A 24,338-nucleotide genomic window follows, 5' to 3' on the forward strand; every position below is an offset into this window, starting at 1 on the left:
GTCATTTCCTAAATAAGAGCAAATGCTTATTTTGAGGTCATGTCCAAATAATACTTTTGGATGTCTATCTAAAGAAGAATTGGTGAGATAGCATTAATCATTTTTCCTTTCAAAGGATGCATCATATTGTGAAAGGTCTAGGTTTAAGTATGTTATGTTTTCAACATGCGTATTGTGCACTTTTAAATTTAGACAAAACATCAGTGATGTCTTAGCACATTTATATGAACATGTAAGCTGAACCCGGGGTGTGAGAGATTGCATTTAGGAGGAAGTGGTTACAGAGGCACTTACGAAAATGAAAAAAGAAGAAAAGACTTGGGCCGGTGAAGTACCAATGCATGTGAAGAAGTTGTTGGGAAGGGAAGGCATTAAGTATCTTAAAGTTTGTTCAATTATATTCTTAAGAAAGAGAAAATGCCGGATGAATGGCATAGAAGATTAGTAGTGCCTATTTTTAAATATACAGGAGATATTACACTGTGTGCTAATTATCACCCAATTAAGCTGACATCACATGTTCTAAAAGTATGAGTGAAGATAATTGAAAAGTGTCTGCATGGAGTAGTTGAGATTTGGAAGAGTCAGTATGGCTTCATGCCAAGAAGGAGCAGAACTGATGCATATTTGCACTACAAATCCTCATGAAAGAGTTCAGAGAAAAGAAATGGCAATTGGGTATGGTCTTTGTGGACCCATAGAAGGTGTATGATGACGTACCATGAGAACTATTTTGGTGGATTTTATGATGGAGAGGTGTCCCAGAATGGTATGTCCATCTTATCGAAGATATGTACGATGGAGTGACTACCGTAGTCAAAACTAAATGGGGCTACGTTAGAGAATTTCCTGTAAGTATTGGCCTACATCAGGAATCAGCACTGATCCTCTTTTTGTTTGCAGTTATCGTGGATGTGGAAAGTGAGAATATACAAAGAACTGCTTTGGAAAATGCTGTTCACTGGTGACCTAGTGATATGTGCAGAAGATTGTGAGAGCCTGCAAGTCAATATTGAATAGTAGCAACATAGTTTTGAGCAGGCAGGATTTAAAGTGAACATTGGTTAGACTGTGGCTATGATAACTGAGGGAGAAGGACTCTCCATAAAGGATATCACAGGCAGAAAGCTTAGAAGAGTAAATAGTTTAAATACTAGGATCAGTGGTTGCAGATGATGGTGTCCTCCTGAGTGATATCCAGCATAATATTAAAGCTCTGTGATGCAAATGGCAGGAGCAGATCCCAGTTCACTGTGACAAAATGATGCCAGTAAAGTTAAAAGATAGACTATATTAAACTGTAAGACATAATTAAAAGATGCATCCTAGAATATTGGAAAAATCTAGTTCCTTTGCTGTATAAGATATGCTGACTTGTGAATGAACTTGTGCTTAAGTGTTGTGGGGCTAGGTCATGTGTGATTGTTTTCTAATGGCTTCTCAATGCCATTTAGCAATAGTGATTTTTATAATTGTTATTACTGGAAGCTGTGGGTAATATATGAACAGTATTTTGAATGTTTTGTTTCTGTGTTTAGATTTCAGATTCTTTTATGCAGGGACATGCCTTTCTGTTCGTTCTGTATAATCTCTAGAACACATCTGGTGCTGTAAAAATTATTGTAATTAAGAATGGGTTGGTAGTGGAGAGATTTTTAGGTTGTAGTTCAAAATTGGCTCTTGGCAGTTGCAACACTTGCGCTGCAGAACTTCACTTACTATTTTAACAAACATTATTTGTAACTTCAGCAGTTAATTTGCGTAGGTAATTTTGTGTAAGCAGTGGTAATCTTCTTCCCTTCCTCTTTGGGAACCCAACCTGGTCTTTTCACTCTTCCTGTCAGGAGCTAGTGTAGACAGGATCTTGGGGTCAAATACATCTATCGCTTTCTTCAAGAATGCCATTTCCTGCATGTTTTTGACAGTTGTCCACACAGCCTCCTTATGCAAATGTTGCATTGTAGATAATCCATGGGGGTAAAACATTTTAATGATTGTGTAAAGTTCTGAAATGTCTTTATTTTAAAGGAAAGCAGTTGATTTATTCTTGGCTTTTATTGTTTTTGTATTTTTTCTGACACAGCCCACCTGGTAAAAAAGAGGAACCATATCTTACTGAAGCTGGAAGAGAAGCTTTTGACAATTTTTATAGGCTTCGAGAAGGGGAATTAGAACTATTTAGTAATACCATTCTCCAGCTTCCACAGCTTGTGCTAATGAAAGAATTTGAACTGGTTAAAGATGTTTTGAATGTCCTTATTGGTGTGGTATCTGCTACATTTTCACTTAATCAGGTATGAAAAACTTTTCGAAGAATGATTATGTTCAGTCACATCAGATTTCATGATTTTTGGTAGAGATTTTTGCAAGAGAAATAATTTTTTTGCATTTGAAGTTTTGTGATTCCTATTAGTATAACTTAAAATAATCAGAGAACTCTTTTACTGCAGTTTAAATGTCCAAAACAGTCTCCAGAGATCTGTACAAGAAAACATGTGAGGAAGTAAATTAATGGATTCCATGAATGCTTTAAAGTGATTAAAATAATGTATAGAGAACTGTTTGGTTAAAAGATTAAGTAACAAGAATTTTAATCTACGCTTTAATATAATTATGATTTAATTTTCCTCCTAAAATTGTGCTACCTTTTATATTTATTTATCTTTTTGTCTCAGGTATTTAACTCCAGTCACCATAATATCTAAACTGTAAATCTGTGTGCCATTATTTTATGGGGATTTTGTTTTCAGGCAGTTTGGGGTGAGGTTGTGTAATTATATAGCACTGAATATATAGTTCTGAAATAAATAACTGGTACTGTCTCCCTTTCTGCACAATTCTAGGCAGCTCAGACATTTGTGATAAAGCAGGGGATATATGTATCTGGAACATCACCTGAGAGCATGAACAATCTCCTGTCAGAAGTTGCTGAATATGGAACATATTACGCACGATTGAGTCGCTTCTCTCTTCAGCCAGTCTTAGACTCCTTGTACAACAAAGGGCTTGTATTTCAGGTAATGTATTTGAATGGTGCTAGCCTGCTCAATAGTGTGTTTATTCTTTCTGTAGAGGAATGATCTTGACATGCTGTTTTATTGGGAAGTAAAGGGTGACTGTTTCTCAAGTTCTGCAGTATTGCTAAATATTTGTATAATAAATATATTAAAAATATAATAGCTCTTTTTTGTAAGTGTAAATGCACTTCACAATGTATAAGAAATAAAATGAGGGAACAGTCCACTTTAATACCTTTTCTTAGCTCATGTCAGTTTGAAATTGCATACTGCTTCCTTGTAGATATTAGTTCTCCAAATGTGACTTGGATTAAGCAATGCGCTGAATCTTCTTTGCGTGGTGAGGTGTAATTAATTTTGTTACTGTCAAATAAGTATTCTTTTTTAACCAGAGGGGCAAAGGGAATCTTCTTTGTTTGTAATACCCTATTAAAATTAGGTCATTTTTATTTTCATAGTTGTGATACATTCTCTTTTTTAAATACTCAGTGTAATTCACATTAATGTTAATAGGTGTTGTCCATATGCATGAAAAGGAAAAAATCCTGTTATCTTTCAAATACACATCTTTTCTTGTCTTGCCATTGAAACTGGACTTTTTTTCTTTTTTTTTTTTTTAGATATCTTACCCAAATTAGAATGCAGTAAATGTGTTTTAATGTTAATGTACTGTAATCAGTGTGAAAGTAAACTGAGCACTAACAGTTTTAAAAGCAGGGTGTTCTCAATGTTTTTTCTTCTACTAGGCATTCACAAGTGGATTGAGGAAGTACCTTCAGTATTACCGAGCATGTGTTTTGTCAACACCTCCCACTTTAAGCCTTCTAACAATCAGTTTTCTCTTCAGAAAATTAGGGCGACAGTTAAGGTAATATTATAATATTAAAGCATTATAGGACTGAAAAAATGAAATCCAGTCCCTTCTTTATGAACACTAAAAAGACACTACTAGAAAACCCTTCCTATTCAATCTCTGGTGTTCTTTTTGTAATATTTTCACAGAAAAAAATCTTTATTAGAGCTAGGTAGTATTATTACTACCACCAGCCTCTGGAATTTAGAGTCGTCTTCATCAGTAGATCTCAAAGCACTTTACAGATAAGCTCCTATTATATCTCCCCACTTTTTACATATGCAGAAATTGTGGCACAAGGAGGTGAAGTGAGTAAGGATATAAGGATGATAGACTAGATAACTTTAGTATAGATAGTTAGACCTAGAGTCCTGGCCAAATTCCAACTTGAGTCACCATCTGCTTATCTAAATACTTCCTATAGCTTGAATTGGAGAAATGTTCTCCACCTCCCCTCCCTATATCTGTTATAGTTTGATGCTGCAAAATGGTAGCCTCATGCCACGTAAGTGTGGCACATTTCATTGATTGCTGTAAATGCCCTGGGATACTTCTATCTGAAAGATGCTACATAAATGTAATTTTTTTGTTTAGGTATTTAGCTGAGCTCTGTGGCATAGGAACAACTGTATTGGGGATCAGCAGAGGTGCTGGTGCTTCATTTCCTACGGTGATTATTGATCTTTTTTGGAAACCTATTGTTTTAGTTTTAATATCAGTATATCCGCTTCAAATAAATTGAGTAGGATAAATAAATGCTCAGCATTGGCCTCTGTTCCCAATGAAGTCAATGGGAGTTTTAGCAAAGAACACTATTAGATCAGTGCTGAATGCTTTTGAAAATTCCACGTAAGTGTTGCATTAAATGAGAGAGAGAGAGAGAATTCATATACTGATTATAAATTGTTAAATTAGTGTTGGATATCTGTCACTGTTCTGCAAGTGTGTATACAATAGAAACTTTTATAATATAACACATACAATTTTAAGTATTTTTCTGTTGTATTAACAAAATAATCCAAGCATTAAAAGCAATGCTCAACAGAAGACAGCCTGCTACAATCCTTCCTATTTAGCTTTGCCCTCTGAAAAGTTTCAGTGAATAGATAAGACCTGAAGGTGAACATACGGGCTCAGTCAGACCAAAGAGGAAATGTGAACTTCAGCGTCTGTGGCTTTCCAATGCGAATGCTGTGCCAGCCCCAAATATTTAAATATTGGGACTTTACCCTAGTGATTTCAATGGATGAGGTAAAGCTCAAAAAAGGTGGACCCTAAGATATTCAGGACCCAAATTAAAGCCTTTTATTAGAGTTCAAAACTGACCCCTTGAATTGTCCCTGGAAACTGGTTGGAAAATAGTGCAGTCTCTCGAGCACTGATGTAATATGCTGTATGCTTGAAACTCTGCTATGTGCGTGGGCTGTTTACACTAATGAAGTTTCTATGGTAAAGAGATATGGCCCCATGTAGAGTATTGCAGAAATTCAGTATATAGAGGTGGTAAATGCAGGGACAATGGTGGTAATGTGTACATCTGGTAGGTAAGATTACAATCTCGTATTCATTAAAAGATGAGAAAAGTACTCATGGCTACAGTTGCTATCTGGGTATCCAGAAGCAATCCAGGATCCAGAAAGAATCCTGAAGATTCCAATAAAACTTTGTCAGTTGAAGGGGCATATGTCACCTCTACCATTTCCTCTGGTTGTTATTGACCCATTCCACCAATATCGTTTGTTTTATCCAGACTGAGCCATAACCAAATTTTCTCTGTCTAATAAATAGATGTAAAGATGTGTGTATTATTATGAATCTTTTTTTTACTAATACTACAATGGATTTTACAGTTTTGAAATGTAGTTGTTTCTTTTATTTTTTCTTCCAGGGAGTAAGATTGCTTTCGTACTTGTACAAAGAGGCTCTCAATAACTGTAGTAATGAACATTACCCAGTTCTTCTGTCATTGTTAAAAACCAGCTGTGAACCATATACCAGGTGGGTTGCAGACTATTTGGTTTATAATTGTGCTTAGCAGTGACTCTGTAATAATAACCTACTGGTTTTCCATTTGGGCATTTTTAATGTAATAACCACTTTGAAGAAGTGGATAACTAGGCTGGTTTAAGAGTAGCAGCCATGTTAGTCTGTATTCGCAAAAAGAAAAGGAGTACTTGTGGCACCTTAGAGACTAACAAATTTATTAGTGAGCTGTAGCTCATGAAAGCTTATGCTCTAATAAATTTGTTAGTCTCTAAGGTGCCACAAGTACTTCTTTTCTTTTAGGCTGGTTTAGTTTATATAGGGCAGACCATTAGCTTGAAGATTTTCAGAGTGGATGTGAATTATTTTTAATGATTTAAGGTGTGGTTTGGCTCTGAAAAGTGACTTCAAAAGTGGCATTGTGTGGTTCCGTATTTGCTTTCCAATAACTTCTGTATCAAAACCTTTTTTTTTTTTAACAAATAAAAGGATATTTTTTTCCTAACTGCCAACCCAACAAATTCACTCAGGGATCTGAGACTCAACCAGGGTTCAGTTTCTCTCCTTCTTGTACATCATCACCACCAGTAATAAAGATCCTGCAGCTGATATTTAATTACACACCAAAACAGGAGAGATCCCACCTCACTCTCTCATACCTGTGTTGGCTTTTCAATGTGTTAATAGAAGTTCAAAAGTAGTAAAAAAATCTTTTATATTACTAACATAAGCGTAGCTGTTGCGTAAGAAGTTGTTATCTTTAATAGAGTCCCTTGGATGTACCAGTTTCTTTAATCAATATCCACAGAACTTTGGAAATTGCTTATCTACTTCTATAGCAATGCTAAGGAGTGTATAAAATATTAGACATTTTTAGGAGCTACAATAGTAATTAAAAAAAATCAATAACAATGTGGTAAGTATAATAAAATTAAACAGGACAAAACAAACTCATCAAGATATTCTGAACTGAAGACTCCACTCACTGCCACCCTTTCCCTATGTTCAGTTCCCAGTCAAATTTTGGGCCTCGGACCTTCTCAGCTGTAAACCTGTTGAAATACTTAATTGTGGCTTCAGTTCTGCAACTTATACCTTGACAGACCGTTGGGTCTTCATTGTGTTTATTGCAGGAGTAGGACAGTAAAGTTTTAAGTACATGCATAAAAATTTGCAGGATTAAGTCCTAAGTGTGTTTGTAACAAGTCACTATGAGAACATCAATTGTTTAAGCAATAATGGTTGCCATAGAGGTCATTTCCTGCCAGCTAATATCTGTCTTGAGGATGTTAACCCAGTCATTAAATCATTAACTTCTAGGAAATGTACCACCTGGAAGTTGTTGTTGCTGTTATAAATCATAAAAATATAAGGATATTAACACACACAAGGCCTTATTTTTAATTAGGTTAAAGTTGAACTGCGGTTGCTATGGATACATTTTTCTGTTTACAGTACCAGTCTGTTCCTAGGCATTAGACCTTTACAGTAACCAGTCGAAAAGAAGGACTGGGCTGATGCTGCTATGGGACCCTGAGTTTCAGTATCTGTAATTTATGATAATTTTGTTTCCTCTGTGCGTATAGGGAGGATAACCTTTGATTCACACTGGGGTCAAGATAGTGTTTTCATAAATATATGAAAGAAGGAATATTTTCTCCCAAAATAAGAGTTCACGTTTCTCCAGATATATCAAAAGCTGCTTAAGCTCAAAGGAAAAGTTGTCTGAATTTGTATCCTAGAGTTCTATAGCCTCTCTTCTCCTTCTAAACAAGTTGCATCTAATTAAAATTCTTTCTTCCTACCCCCTTACCCATAAAATGTATTCTATCAATATGTCAGTGCAAAGGTTTTTATGCATGTCCAGATCAGTAAAAAAGATTGTTACTTGAATTAGAATGATTTTAAACTAAATGTTTGCACTTAAGATTCTCTAAAAAAGATGCTTCTTATGCCAAAAATGAGGTTTTATACTTTTGGGGAGTTAACTGTCGATGTGATTATGCTTAACTTTTATATTTATCCTCAACATGACTTGAAGATTTACCTTTTTGTCATGACTTTGACAAATATGCTGCTGATATAATATTTACAGTGTGTGCATGCATGCTCACATGTGCATCCATACTGATTGAGATATATATATGTCAAAGAAAATCTGTTGTGTATTTGGTTCAAATAAAGTAATTTTAGAAAGTAAAGAGGGACTTAACTCAGTTGTATAATCTTCATTTTTTAGGTTTATCTATGATTGGGTGTACAGTGGTGTATTCAGGGATGTTTATGGCGAATTCATGATTCAAGTGAATGAGGATTATCTTAGCTTCAGAGGTACAGTACGTATATGTAGAACTTCTAGTTCAGTTTGCATTCTTGTTATCTTTATTAAATACAATATACTTTGATCTTTCTTGTCTTTGATCTATAGATAAACATTACTGGACCCATGGATATATTTTGATTTCAAAAGAAGTAGAAGATTGTGTGCCTGTGTTTCTGAAGCATATTGCTAATGATGTATACATTTGTGGGAAAACCATAAACTTATTGAAATTGTGTTGTCCCAGGGCAAGTACTTGCTTGGTTCTTTCATGCTGCACTACAAAAACAAATTCTTAGCGTATGTTGACTGGTTCGGTGGCGAGTAAATTTAAATTTATGCTTTTATTGATAAGGGGCCCTGCCAAGGACGGATGTTGAAGAATGTTATTTAGCTGTTTACATTCAAGTATTCATGACCTCAATATTCCAGTGTAACACAGATCTTGATATCTAATTGATAAACTATGAATGTGCAGAAGCAAGTTTAAAGTACCCTTTATACAACTTCAGGTTTCATATTTTCCTTTGTGTAAACCCTGAATGTTTTAGGCCTCTAAGCAATTGTTCTCCAAGACCCAGACAACACTGATCAAAGCAGATGGCCTCCTCTCCCTAAAGACCTGAGTTTAGCCGATCTGGAGATCATACCTCCCCCCCTCCCGTCATTTTGGCTTTTTTTGCTGCACCCTTATTCAGACACACTGTAATAGTTCCACTGTACACATTTTTTGCAAAACAGATCTCTTGTGGTAGGAAGAATGCTTGAAATAATAAATTTAAAGTTCCCTTTCATTTATACTTTGATCTTTTCATCTGATTTCTAAGATCTTGTCTTTATAAACCTTTCAGGTCTCAGTCACAGGGTGTAGAAACATGAACTGATATAACAGGATCCATTTTCATATCTGGATGTATGTGTTGTACCTAAAGGCAAGCAGTGGCCGTTATTGGACACTTAATGCCATAAGCTATTCAAGAAAGTAATATGATTTAAAATAGATATTTAAACATCTGCAGAATGGCTCAGAACAAGACTCCTCATAGAAAGTATCTCAAACAGTTGAGATATGCATATACAATCATAAAGCCTGATTAGTCATTTAAATTCACAGACTTTTTTCCCCACTATGTAACTGTATAATATTTCTTATTTGTAGCATTACATATGCTGGTCAGATATCCCTGTTCCTCGGATTTCTGTTATTTTTTCCCTCGAGGAGCTGAAAGAGATTGAGAGAGACTGTGCAGTATATGTGGGTCGAATGGAAAGAATTGCCCGTTACAGTTCTATTAGCAAGGAAGAAAAGGTAAATGAATATTAAAGAAGAAATAATTTTATATAATTAGTATATTTAAAGAGAGCTCAGATTTCTCATTTGATTGTGTATGTAAAAGTACTGACATTCATGACTATAGTTTTCCTGTGGTGGTCTGCTTGCTTTGTATTGCTATCTCAGGGGAAAAAAAGACTAACATAATTACTTTCTTAGTTTTGTTTAACTGGCATGTCATTGTTGACATTTTCATGATTTTTGGAAATAGTTTTGGAGGACGTTCGGCCAGGAATTTGTTGCGTCTGCTTTAATCTATTAGGGAAGGTAATCAAGACCAAACTAGTATACTATCAGAGTCTAACTTGTTTATTAACTAATCAAATTGTTCCATTTGTTAAGTCCTTTAAATAATTTGCATGGCTAATTTGTTTTAGTAGAACTTCATTACTGTGAGCAGATCATTGTGTTAATAAATTTTACTATAACTTTGGATTTTGCGTTCAGTGATTTGCCTAATTAAGTGTCCCATTTATTAAGTGGGTATAAATCCTGGAAGCCAGCTACCTGAGGACATTATTGCTATGTGTACAGGGAATGAAAGTGTGCCCTTTAAATCGCAATGTCTGAAAAGCATAATAAAACTATATATATTTATCTCCTAGGATTTGCGCATGGAGATTGCAAAACAGGAATTAATTGTTCATGCTCGAGAAACAGCTAGTAAAGTACTAAAAGCCATTAGTGGTAAGTTTCAGTGGGGTTGTCATCTAGTGAATTTTCTCTGTTTTTTCAGTATGTTGATGTAAAGTAACAGTATTTTCAATTTAAATACAGATCAACAAATATCAGAAAGAATGACTTTGGATGCAAGGAAACGGGAACAGTTTCAGAAATTAAAAGAACAGTTTGCAAAAGATCAAGAGGTATTTCTGTTGTTTCATTGCATTGAGAATTATATTATGTGCTAAAGAAAAACAAAGCAATTACAGTTTTACAGTGAAACATCAATTATTATGAAATCTAATCTTAGGAACAACCAGTTATACAAACCATTTTTCCTGAAGGAAGGGAAAAATCCCTATGCAATAGTGATGTCTATGAAGAAAAAGGCAACTTCCCTTCACGTTCCGATGTTTTCAGTGCATTGGAAATCACCTTGCAGTGGTTTGATGGACAAGAAGAAAGTAATGCAGTGCACCATACTACAGTTTATGCACAGTACCTACTGTAATTTTGAAATGTTTAATGTTATGACCTCCTCAATCCCCAATTAGCTTATAAAATAAGGGGTTTACTACACATTCTGAAATCGCTCAAACACCTAATGACATATAGTTTTAAAAGCTCTTTAAAATGTGTACATCTATTTGACTGACTGGGTTGGTGTTGAGAGTGATTTTTTTAAGAGTTCTAAATGTTTATGTAGCGTCGACTTACGATGAAACAGGAAGAGATTGATGATGATTTCAGCTATGCCCGAGAGCTCAGGGAGAGAGAGAAAAGACTGAAAGCCTTAGAAGAGGAACTGGAAAAAAAGGCAAGGTAATGCATAAAGAAACAATATTTGTATTTAGTCTCCCAAAGGTTTCAGATCACATTTTCCCATAAGTTCTGGTTTTAAAAAACAAATAAAATACTGCTCTTCATTTTGGAATCCTAGCAATGCTCTAGAGAACAGACAGTCTACACCAATGACGAACAGACTGTTTTGTTTTTTTCATAATCATGGCTTTAGCAAAACTTTAACAAGAAAATTTGTGATCAAAAGCTGCCCCCACAGCAAAAGAATTGGATGTGTCAAATCAGATTAAAAACTGGTATGAGGGAATTAACATAGACTTCTTTTTGTTTTGTTTTACTGCTAATGTTAAATGTGGGTTATGATACTTTCTTCTGAGTCTACATGGACCCCGATCTTACTTCAGTGGGGCTCTACTTGGGCCTAGTGTCCACCAAAGTGGATCTGATTGTATGGTCAGAGCCACAGTTTATACATTGGTGAATGCTATTCGATTTTATTTGGACTATGAATAGCTGTCAGAGGTTAAGGGCTGCATTTTAATCTAAGGGCACACATTGATGGTGTCTGAGTATGTAAGTTGAAATGTATATCTCAGTCAGATCCTTTTAATTTGATATATAATCAGCACTCAGATGCAGGTTAGGTATTTCTTGGTAGTTAGTCATTAGCAGGGATTGAGCCTTGGGCTTCACCAAATACCTTCAAAATCTCCAGATGGAAGTGGTGGATTCTCTGTCTCTTGATGTCTTCAGCTCAAGACTGGATGCCTTTGTGGAAGATACGTGTTAGCCAAACACAAGGTACATGGCTCAATACTGGGTAACTGGTTTAAGTGTGTGTGTGTGTGTGATCAGACTAGATGATCACTCCAGGACATACTGTAGCCAGAAGTCATTACTGCTCCCATTAACCATCAAAAGGACAAATAAAAGATATTTATGTGATTAAAAATTAAATTGATGAGGACAGTGCCATGGGTGTGGTGTGCTATTTCTAATTGTTTTTCCTTATGAAGTAGACTTAAACAGTAATGAGCAGGAAACAAACACTTTTTCAGTGTTAAAATTGGTTCTAATTAAGGCTGCATGTCTGTCACAGAGGTCACGGAAGTCATGGATTCCATGACTTTCCGTGACATTCGCAGCGGCTGGTGTGGCTGGCTCAGGGGTTTCCCGAGCACTCGGGTAGCCCCGGGGCCAGCAGCAGCAGTTTGTGTGTGGGAGGGGGCTCAGGGCTGGGTCAGGGGCTTGGGGCATAGGGCGGCACTTACCCCCGTGGTGGAGGGCAGGGGCTCCTTGGAAGCAGCTGGCATGTCCCTGCAGCTCCTAGGCAGAAGACCAGCTTGCAGGCACCGCCTCCACAGCTCTCATTGGCTGCAGTTCCCGGCCAATGGGAGCTGCAGAGATGGAGCTTGTGGTGGGGACAGCGCATGGAGCTCCCCCAGCCTTCCCTCCCCCCGGAGCTGCAGGGACATGCTGGATGCTTCCAGGGAACTGCGCGGAGCCTGGTAGGGAGCTTGCCAGCCCCTCCAACCCCGCCCCTCACCCCAGCAGGAGTCTCAGGCCACGTGCTGCCGCCTGGTTCCCCAGCACCAGCGGGGGTCCTGGGCCGCCCAAGTTTTAGTCAGGATTATATAATACAAGTCATGAACAGGTCACGGGCTGTGAATTTTTGTTTACTGCCTGTGACCTGTCCATGACTTTTACTAAAAATACCTGTGACTAAAACGCAGCCTTAATTATAATTGATATAAGTTCTGCATAGTAATTATAGCAATTACAGCAATTACAAGCTTTGACATTACTTATCAATATATACAACTAATTGTAATTTTTCTTTTTCTATCATATTTAAGTACATTTGTTATGAAAAATTAGTCTCCTAATAACATGGTTCTACAAAAACCTATTGACAAAAAATACCATCCTATTTTCATTACATTTTCTCACCTGGCTTCTCTACTGTGGATGAAACCTCTGGTTTTTAATTTTAAAAATATATAATCTGAGAGATCCATCATTTCCTTGCTCTTCTACACCAGCATATGGTCTCAATGTACAGAGTGCAAGATGGAAAAATAAGCAGGTGGAGTGTCTGTAATACAGTATCTTTACTTTCCTTCAGGCAAGAAATAATTGACCATTATAGCAAACTTTCTGATGATGCAGCCCGTAGGGAGCAAAGAGCTTTATGGAAAATCCAGCGGCACAAACTGGAAACAGCCCGTCTCAACTTTCTATTAGAAGATCAAAAACACATTGAGGTATCTTAAATTTAAAAAAAAAATCATTTGTAGCATTTTAACATTTGATATATTAAAAGCTTTTTGGTTTTGCTATTTTGATTTTTAGGAGATGCTTGAAAAACTTCCTGATGGGAAGTACAGGAGGAAATTAGACATTATTCCGCATAAGCAATGCCAAACAGTTTCAGTTATGGGCGCAGCTGTAGAAGAACCAAGCTCTCAGGTTAGTTTATTTTCTTACAGAAGCATTGCATGACAATTCCAAGTTTTCTAATGTGAATTTTGTAAATGTTTGATCACTAAACAGAAGACTTACCATGGCAGAAATGTGAATGAGTATTACAGTATTGTGGTGCTGGCAATAAAAGGGCAGGACTGGAAATAAAATCTTGTTGTGGAAAAATAGTTTAAAATACATACAACCTGTATGTAAATAGCTGAAGAATGCAATAATTATTTGTGTTTTAGGTATCTTCTGTGGAACCTGTGCATTCTGACAATAATGTTGTCAGAGGTGATTCTGAATCTGGACTGAAGAGTGTTACTTCTGCTGAAAAATCATTGGGTTTGCCCCGGCCAGTAAATACTCATATTAATCAACATCCTGAGCAAGATGCAGCAGGAACTGAATCTCAGTTACTAAGTACAGAACAAACATGGGATCCATCGCAAAGTGCTAAGTCTCTGCCTGAATCCAGTCTAAATATTGAGGATTTCCGACCAGAATCGCAGGAAGAACAACCTGCTGCCGTTGGCTCTTTACTAGATGGAGGATCTTTATTAGATGAAGCATTTCAAAATATTAGCTCAGAACTTCCTGAAACTACTCAAATAAGTGAAAATCAGCCTCTTTTGATAGGAGCACTGCAAGGAGAAGGTAATACACAGTTACATCAGCAAAGTGAATATGATTTTAATACAATTCTCAGGCCAGCTGCTATTTCACAAGGACATGGCAGAGTTGGAGAAAATGTGTTGGTGGAGAGTAGGAGACTTCAGTGGAATATTCATGGACATGTATCCAATGCCAGCTTTAATGTAGGGGAATATGTGCCTCGTGCAGAGACTTCCCAGTCACATTCAAATCCATATGGACATTCTTCAGATTCGCACATAAAGATTGGGGAATATACCTCTGAAGTTGAATCTAGTCGGCCTCGCTGGAATATTCATGGGCATATTTCTGCAGCTCATATTAAAATTGGGGAATATATGTCAGAGGTAGAGTCCTCAAGGCCCAGATGGAATGTTCATGGACATGCCTCAGAAGCCAATATTAAGATTGGTGAGTATGTGTCAAACATAGAGCCTACGAGGCCTCGGTGGAACATCCATGGCCATGCATCTGATGCCAGTATCAAGATTGGAGAGAAAATGTCTGAGCCTGTACCATCTAGAGCTCGGTGGAACATCCATGGCCATGTATCTGATGCCAATATCAAGATTGGGGAAAATGTGTCTCAGGCTGTACCATCCAGACCTCGGTGGAATATCCATGGACATGCTTCACAATCACATATTAAAATGGGAGAGCTAGTTTCAGACACTGAACTTTCAAAACCTCGTTGGAGCCCTTTTGGACATGCATCTCAGTCAAACATTAAAATAGGGGAATGGTCTCCATCCACAGAAAGTGATCCAATACCTCATAATAAAACCATCTCTGGTCACACATCAGACTCTACAGTTCAGACATTTCAGTGCAATGGAGAGTTTTCTCCCTCTGTTGAAAGTAAAAGAGACAATAAATCATCAGAAGGCCAGGAAGAGGTCTTACCCCAATCACAGTCCTCAGACAGTGTTCCAGTCCTTTCAGGTTCTAATATTGAAGGTGAAAAGCAAGAAAACATCACAGAAGAGAGAGAGAAACAAGAAGGTGAGAATAAGACAATCAAACTGAATTCAGTTGGTCAGTAGTTTTTTAGGACCTTATAAAAATTACTATCAAGTGTGTTTGTTCTATCTGGATACTTATGAGTTAATTCATTGAGTATATGGCTAAACACTATTAGAATTTAGAGGTGAGAATTTGCATGTAGTCTTGTCTCCTGTATGAAAAGGGTGAAATATTTGTTAAAATTTTCCACTGGTTTGAAACTTTGCAGACCACTTATAATTCTAGTGTGGTTTTAAATAGCTACTTTGCACTCTGAAATTGAAGAATGTTCTGATAGTACTTTAAATATATTAATGCTAATAGTGTCACTGTGTAATGTATACAAGCATGTGAACCTAAAGTTCCCTGTTTTTCAAGTGCAGTGTAATGGTGGTTTTGTTACAGATTTTGCATTCTTTTGGAATTATGATCAGGTCTGAGATACGATCCAATGACTATAGGCAGTCAGCTGTATTTTGTATGTTCATGGGTTGGTTTTTTTTTCTGATACTGTTTCAATTTGTGTTGTTACAGTAATTGCAAAAGATGTCAGCAAAGATCTCCCTCCAGAGCTTCCTCAGAGTTCACAGGTAAGGAACACATCATTTGTGCATGGGATTTATGAGATGATCAGCTCTGAGAGAAGGTGTTACTTATTGTCTGCATTTTCTTAGACAGAGGAACCTGAAAAATCGATTGCCCTGACTGTTACACCTCAAGAAACTTTACTTTCTGAGGCGTGTGCTTCTGAGACTAAAGAGAAGGAAGATGATGATGATGATGATACGTGGAGGAAAGAACAAGCTTATCTGAAAGCCTTATCAGACCAGTATTGCCTTGAAAAGTACCAAGACAGCTATGATTTAATGTGTGAGTAGAACTCTTGAAATGGTAGTTCAGCAAGAATATGTAATTATCTTGAGTGAGAAATCAGGAGTTTAGCATAAGGAAAAGTTCTTAAATGATCTTTATCATCAAAATTATTAAGTACAGGAGCAAAACTATTTTTCTTTGCATAAAAATCTGAAGTCTACTGTAGCATGTTTTGACTTTTCTAATCTGGAATGACTTTCAGGAGATTAATTGAAATAGCTTAAGTATAACAGCATACAATTTTTATATATGTTCTTCAATTTAGCAGAGTTGCCAGTTTCCCATCTCTTGCATCATGTGATACCCAGGTCATACACTTTCCCAGTGGATCCTTTGGTACAGTCAGCAACAGATGAAACAGCTGTACAACTAAGTGAGCTTTTATCTTTGCCAGTGCTGATGAAACACTCTATTACTGCTCCACTCGTGTCTCAGTAAGTACTAATTAGGAATAACAAATCCACTTTTATTAACTCAGTTATTTTTTCTTTGATGGTTATTTTCCATTGAGACGGAGCTGCACGAAAATCTACTTACTACTTCTTCGAGTGCTGGTCCGGTCCCTGTGTGTATTCCACACATGTGTACGCATGCATGCCATGTGCCTGAGTCTGGAAGTTCTTCAAAGCAGTGTCCATTTACTCACACATACGCATTAGCTTCCCTCATGTTCCCGACCAAGGGTATAATAGGCGGCATGGGTTGATGCCTCTCCAGTTCCTTCTTAACACTGCATGGCTTTGGTTGGAATTGTGTCTTTCAGTGTATAACCTGTAAACTAAACTTGTTGTAAATTGGTTTTATATCTAGTTTAGTAAGTATAGGGTATAGGATAATTTCCTCCCGCCCTGCCTTTGGGGAAAGTCTTCCCCGGTCTCGGGACTATCCCCAGAGTTCCAGGGTTCAAGAATTGCATCTCCTGCCCTCTCTCCTTCTCTGTCAGTGACTAGCATCAAAGGTGCCTGTATTGCTTGGGTGAAGTACACATCTCTGCAAAGATACAGACATGACACTTGCTTAACCAGTCTGGATCCCACCAGATGAAAGCTTCATAAAGGGAGGTTACTGCTACTGTGTTTTCTTATGATCCATGTAGTGTCAGTCTTCAGATATGCTGGCAATTCCAATCAAACTATAGTTCTCAGTAGTGGTAGGTTTTAGTTCTGGCTCATCCTGGATACTATCTGTATATAAGGTTTTTTTCCCATTTTCTTTTGTGCATGTGAATGTCATACAAGCTTGTACATTATGCTAGATATTGAAACGTTAATTTGATAGTAATATCCATGACTGCATTTTAATAGCAAGGAAAGAATTGTTCTTAAGAGTGATTGTCACTTCATGTTTTTATTAGTGTTTCCCTTGTGAACAAAGCGATAGTCGATTACTACTTTGTGGAACTGAACATAGAGAAGCATTTTGAAGCACTAAGACATTTTTTGTTAATGGAAGATGGAGAGTTCGCTCAGTCACTTAGTGACCTACTATTTGAGAAGGTATTTTTGCTGGCTTGTTTTATAACTCTATTTGGTCATTTGCAATAGGCATGATGTCTGTGAACCTCTAATATCTCATAAAGTGATATTAAGGACCGTTCCCTATGTTGACATTTAGCTAAAAAAAACAATATGAGTAAGGATGGTAGAGAGGTGTGGGTTAAAATCCTATCTGCTATTTTGCCCCTTATCCATTTTGTATCCCCTTGTGCCAAGGCAATAAATTCTGTAACAGAGGCCCTGGTGAGGCCTTAATGACCGTGGGCCAAAATGCACCCTCTTAGAAATGCCCATGAGAGGGGCTACACGAGGCCTAAGAAACTCTGTAAGAGCAGTATATTTGGCTGATATTCTCCTGAGGAATGGGGTGGTGGGATTTGGCAGACTGCAGAGGACGCCAGGTGTATGACCTCTAAACTAAGCAGAAACTGGAGATCTTCAGGGAAGAAAACCCCCTGTCCTGTGAAAGGCTAGATTGTTTGCACTATTGCTCTGGCCCCTGCTGCCTATTGGCTGCACAGCTGAAGGACACTGTTGCCACTGGTTGAGTCCCACCACTCCCCTCCATCACGCTGCAGGGGCCCATGCTGTGAAAAGTTGGTCTACACTCCCACTTCAAAAATCCCACAGTGCACTGCTGAAGGAGAATTAAGGAGGAGAATGTTGAAATCTGCTGCAGAGGTGGCACTTATATGCCCTATTTTTGTGTCCCTGGATGAGGTTCACCTGAATAAGGTCACAGGAAGGATGGTCTGGGCTTATGTCTAGCTATCAGGACATGCATGGGCACAGGACAGTTAGCACCAACTCTCTAGAACCTGAGAGCATTTTGGTCACGATCGAGAAAAGTAATTTAGCACCTGCTTAATTTTGAGCATATGTGAGAAGTCCTGCTGAAGTCAAAGGGGCTGCTTGTGCTTAAATGTTTTGAATCCGAGTCTTATGCTCAGTACTGTCATTTTAATAGTTGCAGGGGGATCAAGATAACATAAATGAAATGTTTAAAACAACATGATTGTTGTTGTTTTTCTTTATTCATTTTGAGACCTGACACCTGCAATTCTGAATTTGCTATGTACTTCTATTTTATATTTTCTATAACAGCAGTTAAGTCTTTATATTTGTATTTTGAAAAGTGAATTAGCAAGTTCTCATTTGGATTTTCAACAAATATATTAATTTCATTAGTAAACATGTCAGAAAACACATTAAAATTGTTTTAAAGTGCTAAAGGTGAAAATTGAGAGGTTTATATCACAGTATTGATTTTGATTCTGTCACATTAATTTGTTACAGAGTAGCAACCTTGTTAGTCTGTATTCGCAAAAAAGAAAATGAGTATTTGTGGCACCTTAGAGACTAACAAATTTATTTGAGCATAAGCATATGCATCCGATGAAGTGAGCTGTAGCTCACGAAAGCTTATGCTCAAATAAATTTATTAATTTGTTAATTAGGTTGTTCTGACGTTGATCATCATGGTACTGAGCCAAAAGACTAAGGGTAAAAATTTCAAAAGCAGCCAAGTCCCATTTTCAAAAATGAATAAAACACTTGTGCCTAAGCCACTTTTGAAAATGGGACTTAGGCCCCTAGGTCATTTAGGTGCTTTTGAAAAATTTACCTTTAAAGCAAGAACATGACTTGTATGTCTCTAAAAATTGTGTGTAATTAAGATTTCTTTTTTTCAAGCTTGGTTCAGGGCAAACTCCTGGTGAACTTCTGAATCCACTGGTTCTCAATTCTATCTTAAATAAAGCATTACAGTATAGCCTTCATGGAGATACCCAGCTTGCTTCCAACCTTTCTTTTGCACTCAAGTACCTTCCAGAAATGTTCAAACCCAATGCTCCTGATGCTCTGAACTGCTTGGAGCTACGGTACAAGGTAAGAAAGCATGTAGAAAAGATTATTTGAAAGTTTCATACTTTTCTCTTATACCATAATCATTTGAGCATCCATGTTTCTTGTTTCTTGTTCTTTGATGTATAGTAATTGATGATTTACTACCTCCTAGAGGAAAAGAGTCAAGAAATTAGGCTAATCTAAATGAATTCATAGGGTTCACTCATCCTGGCCATTCTATGATACCATTTATAAATTCATTCAGTTATGTTTCAGCAGCCTATAGTACCTGTGACTGAAAGGGCTGTAAAATATTCTGAAATGATCAAATATGACATGGACAGGTAATGTTAACGCACTTGGTTTTATATATATATATTTTAGGTTGATTGGCCTCTAAACATTGTCATTACCGAGAGCTGCATGAATAAATACAACAAGATCTTCTCCTTTTTGCTGCAGTTGAAGCACATGGTGTGGACTCTCAAGGATATTTGGTTCCACTTAAAACGTACTGGTAAGATAAATTAGAAAAGGTACTGCATAAAAATGTGTTTAGCTCCATGTGCCAGACAAAAGATTGTAAACATACCATTTAAAACATTTAAAACAGGTACTTTGGTCCTTAAAAGTCAAAATTTATTCAAGTAAACTTGTTTGGAATTTGAGACAGGTTTCTGCTAATAATTTTGTCAAACCATGATTTTTATGGGAACACTCTCTAAGTGTCAACAATAATATCTTTCTGTTTTTATTTTCAGCATTAGTGAGTCGTGCATCAAATTCTGTTCAATTTCGACAGCTTCAGCTGTATAAACATGAAATGCAGCACTTTGTTAAAGTTATTCAGGGTTACATTGCTAACCAAATATTGCATGTAACATGGTGTGAATTTGGAAACAAACTGTCTTCTGTAGGAAACCTGGAAGAAATTCACAGAACACATGCAGAATACCTCAACAAAGCAATTTTCAGGTAAGCAAAGCAGAGAAACACTTGAAGTCAACTGAGCTGTTTCAGCTTACTCCAGCAGAGGATTTTGCCCACTCTTGTGTAAATATGGTATATAGCACACACACAGTCTCTGTGTGTGTGTATGTATGTGTACATGTGCATGCGTATGTATATATATTTATACACATAAAATGATTTCAACAAACATACACAGTAGTAATTATACCAAAAAAAAAATTGTGAAAACTTTGCATAGGTACAACAGAAGCATCCAGAATATTAGTGCTGTGATGAAAGGGAAGTTCATGATTTGTAGTTAATACAAATGAGTTAGGGAAATGAGTATTTGTCTGTCTGAATAAGTAGTATGTAAAAATAATCCAAATTCAAGGATTGCACAAGGGCTGTCTCTATACATTGTTTATACTTTTAATACTTATGCAGAGCTAATTTCAGGCTGCAGGATCATACCTTGGCAGAGCAGTTGTCATCTGATGTACACAAACATTGTCTCTTAAGAAAGACCACCACCAGGGTTCATGAATAGTGGAAGTAATACTACTTGCTTTATGAATCAGAGGCTGCTAACACTTTGAGCCTCATACACTACAGTTGTTACTAACACCAAACTGTAGAGGCCCTGAGATGTTGTGATAGAGAGCAAAGAGGGGAGTAATAGGATAAGGAGAATGGAGTTGAGAGGTAAGTAGATATGGGAGTGGTGGGATAAGAAAGGAAGAAATAGAGAGGAAAAAAAAAAGGTCAGAAATGACAAGGGAGGAAAAGAAGATGGCGAACAGGAGGAGTAGATAAAAGAAAAGGCAAAAAGAGTGTGTCCCACTAGAAGTGGCATCTCTTGTTAGTTACAGACAAGAACAGGTGCATCCAGAAAGACCAGTGCAGGCATTGGGAAGTGGCAGAAATGATGACGGATGCTTAATTACCTGGCAAAGTTAAGAACCAGAACATGGTACTTAAAATTTTATCTCACCACCGTAAAAGTAAAGGGCAAGTGTCTGGACTGAGTTCTTCATATGTAAATGTCAGCAACCTTGAAGAGTAGGCAAATCATACTGGACTCAAGAGTTACATAAATTCACTCCTGTAGGGTCCCATGTTTTGTTTTGAAATGATTAGAGAGGGAACCCAAAGGATTCTCTCTGCCTTCTAACCGCTCAAATAAACAATGTCTCTTTAGTTTTTTTAAAGTCTATTTTTCTTTTGCTAGAGGACTATTGACTGAGAAGGCCACCCCTGTGATGAACATTATTCACAGCATCTTCAGTCTCATTTTGAAGTTCCGCAGCCAGTTAATCTCTCAGTCATGGAACTTTGATGCTGGCAAGCAAATGGCTGTTCATCCCAACTTTGGTTTGATGCAACAATCTTATAATACTTTCAAATATTACTCTCACTTCTTATTCAAAGGTAGGAACTGGTATACATTATTGGGCTAATTTATATTGCCTCAGTCAACTGACACCTGAAAAACCATCAGTTCTTGCAGTTGTCTCTGATAGTACAGCCTAAAATCAGGAGAAATATTGAACTCATTTTGCTTAGTGCATTGCTTCTGGGAAAGCTAATCTGATGCTTTACATTAGTGGACATGGAGAGAAGTTTGAATTTCTTGGCATGTGTCCCAGAGCTGACAATAAGTATCACATTGGTGATTTACGGGGAGTAACTCCATGGTAAATAATTGCTTCTTAGGCTGATATATGCTTATATTTACCATTTATCTGCAATGTAGTCTTTGAAACCATATGACAGACAAAAGTATCTAAAATGGCAACACACAAAAAGTTCTTTGAACTGTATTTTACATCTCCCTACAAGACAAATACTACATCTTACTGAGATTGAATTTCCTGGCTCCTGCAAGGGGTTAAGAGACTAAGGCCCACAGTCCGCTTACCTGCTGCAAGATGTAGTTAAATCTAGTGCTGCAGGCAAGAACTTTGCCACTGTGCAGATTTCTTGCCATGTAGTTCATGTTCTTTTTCACAATAGAATTTCTCGTGGCTGTCACCTCAGCTTGCAGGGTTTGTAAGTTGGAGAGACCCTATCTAATCTTCTACATTTCCCAAATAATACTGGTCTTACAGACCCTTCCCGTATTTCTACCAAAAAAAAATTCACCTTTCCACGTGAATACGGGCAGCTCCTCACTTTCCTTTGTTAGCAGACCCAACATCCAAAGGAAGTGCCACTTTTTTCTTTAAATATCAGTCATTAAATACTGTTTCCACCAGATTGTATCCTTTAGGAAATGAGATGAGCTTTTTATTCATTAAGAGTGTCAAAAAGTGGTATCAAAGGACAAAAAACAACAAAAGCAGATATTTCAGGATGAGTTAGAATGGCTGCTTCCAAGGCCTATGGGAAGTCAAAACATTACTGGGCGCTATCTAAGCCAACCCTACAAGATCTATGGTTGCTTCATGGACAGAGATTAATAGAGCCTCCTGTAAGGAAATATGCAGAGTGACTTGGTCCTTTGCACTTCCCCGTATTAATCACCACAAAACAGATGTGTATGTACACATGTCCCTGTAATCTACAAGATTCTGTCTCTCACAAAGGGTGTGATCCAAAGCCTACTGAAGCCAGTGGAGAGTCTCCTGTTGATTTGAGTGGGCTTTGGATCAGGCTCTAATCCTGTATATTCTACACCTTTCCTTCTTACTTGCATGCTGTTACTGCTTGCTAATCCCCTTGGTGTATGAGATGTTTATGAAGCCAGGGCAATTTTTATTTCTTTGATTTAAGGCCATATATTGGAAAGATCCCTTCTTTATTGTGAATGATGGTTATCATTAGTAAGTTTATTATTCAGTTTATAGTTAAGATTTGCAATCATCCCAGGTGTTTGTCTCATGGTCCCTTCTGTAACAGTGGTCTTGGCATAAGAAAACTAGCAGAGCTGCTTTGTTTTACAGAGGTCAGACAGCTCAGTAGTGCCTGCCCACTGGTTAATATGATGTTATGGGAACTTAAAATTGTCCTTTTAAAAATAGTTTGGATAAAGTGTACGTGTAATTAGAAGAATAAAATTTCATTTATATGCACACTGTCTAGGATTGACTCTTCTATTCCTTGCCTTTCATCTGATTTGTTGTACAGACAGCTAATGAGAGTACTTTGTAATTCCACAAATAGAGGCAGGGGCTCTTTTATACAATATTACTGATTTGTTTCCATCTACATCAGACATCTGCAACAGGCTTTTTCCATGATAGTATTCGTACATTTAATCAACAGATAGACTTGTTAGAGGTTTAAATTAAGATTTGTGTATTTGTTTTTCCTACAGTGGTAACCAAACTTGTAAATAGGGGATACCAACCTCACCTGGAGGACTTCCTGCTGCGAATCAACTTTAACAACTACTACAAAGATAATTGAGCTCTAGTATAGTGTAAGGAATACTGCTAGCATGTAAAGAAAATACAGCTACAACTTTATGCTTACTATTTATGGAAATTGATGCTAATAACAGAGGCTTATTTTAAGAAATAATCCATTGTTCAAAACAACTTTGAAGAGGTTCCACACAGCACTTAGAAAATGATGCCATTTAGAATCTGTACAATTTACCACTTCATCAGTACATTGAGAATTGATCCCGTAATTACAGATATAGGGAAGAATGGGGCCTAGTGTTATCATGGGAAAGGGCATACATGTAAATCGGTAAATGTATAGTATACATTTTTCCTTTCAGTGTTGTGAATTGATGTTCAATGTAAATATGTTTGTGAAATAAATAAACAAAAAGATATGTTTTAAAACTTCTTGGTGTTCAGTATGCTCAAATTTGGTCCATTTAATTTATTTACAAACTGATGTACATTCTCAGTCTAAATCACATTTACATTTACTATTCTGTAATTATTACTACAAGGCTGCTATTCACAAGGAATGAATAATATGGCTGAAATATGACACTTTGAGTACAATATCTCAGCTGCTGGAAAGTGAGACTGGATTTGGAATATCTGTGAGAAACAGGGAGTCATTGGATCACATAACACAAAGCAGTTATTTAAAAAAGCGAACAGTTTGGTTGAAGATG

At 37.1% G+C, this 24,338-nt stretch overlaps 1 protein-coding gene across 2 annotated transcripts in view; it reads left to right on the forward strand.

Moving 5' to 3' along the window:
- The window catches only part of TUBGCP6 (tubulin gamma complex associated protein 6), a 29,737-nt gene extending 5,683 nt beyond the window's left edge, over nucleotides 1–24,054 (forward strand). For both annotated transcript variants that reach the window (XM_038386744.2, XM_043495953.1), the window contains 23 exons: nucleotides 2,084–2,294; nucleotides 2,844–3,017; nucleotides 3,764–3,885; nucleotides 4,465–4,540; nucleotides 5,759–5,868; nucleotides 8,093–8,184; nucleotides 8,282–8,421; nucleotides 9,333–9,482; nucleotides 10,112–10,193; nucleotides 10,284–10,372; nucleotides 10,876–10,991; nucleotides 13,096–13,234; nucleotides 13,323–13,439; nucleotides 13,685–15,092; nucleotides 15,627–15,682; nucleotides 15,767–15,962; nucleotides 16,231–16,399; nucleotides 17,320–17,461; nucleotides 19,154–19,348; nucleotides 19,691–19,823; nucleotides 20,068–20,281; nucleotides 21,489–21,688; nucleotides 23,577–24,054. In XM_038386744.2, the coding sequence (XP_038242672.1) occupies nucleotides 2,084–2,294; nucleotides 2,844–3,017; nucleotides 3,764–3,885; nucleotides 4,465–4,540; nucleotides 5,759–5,868; nucleotides 8,093–8,184; nucleotides 8,282–8,421; nucleotides 9,333–9,482; nucleotides 10,112–10,193; nucleotides 10,284–10,372; nucleotides 10,876–10,991; nucleotides 13,096–13,234; nucleotides 13,323–13,439; nucleotides 13,685–15,092; nucleotides 15,627–15,682; nucleotides 15,767–15,962; nucleotides 16,231–16,399; nucleotides 17,320–17,461; nucleotides 19,154–19,348; nucleotides 19,691–19,823; nucleotides 20,068–20,281; nucleotides 21,489–21,688; nucleotides 23,577–23,668 (4,423 nt within the window). In that variant the 3' untranslated portion in view covers nucleotides 23,669–24,054. The remainder of the gene's footprint in view (nucleotides 1–2,083; nucleotides 2,295–2,843; nucleotides 3,018–3,763; nucleotides 3,886–4,464; nucleotides 4,541–5,758; nucleotides 5,869–8,092; nucleotides 8,185–8,281; nucleotides 8,422–9,332; nucleotides 9,483–10,111; nucleotides 10,194–10,283; nucleotides 10,373–10,875; nucleotides 10,992–13,095; nucleotides 13,235–13,322; nucleotides 13,440–13,684; nucleotides 15,093–15,626; nucleotides 15,683–15,766; nucleotides 15,963–16,230; nucleotides 16,400–17,319; nucleotides 17,462–19,153; nucleotides 19,349–19,690; nucleotides 19,824–20,067; nucleotides 20,282–21,488; nucleotides 21,689–23,576) is intronic.
- Nucleotides 24,055–24,338: the final 284 nt, after the last annotated feature.

The sequence above is a fragment of the Dermochelys coriacea genome, chromosome 1, assembly GCF_009764565.3.
Source record: "Dermochelys coriacea isolate rDerCor1 chromosome 1, rDerCor1.pri.v4, whole genome shotgun sequence".
Lineage (NCBI taxonomy): Eukaryota > Metazoa > Chordata > Testudines > Dermochelyidae > Dermochelys > Dermochelys coriacea.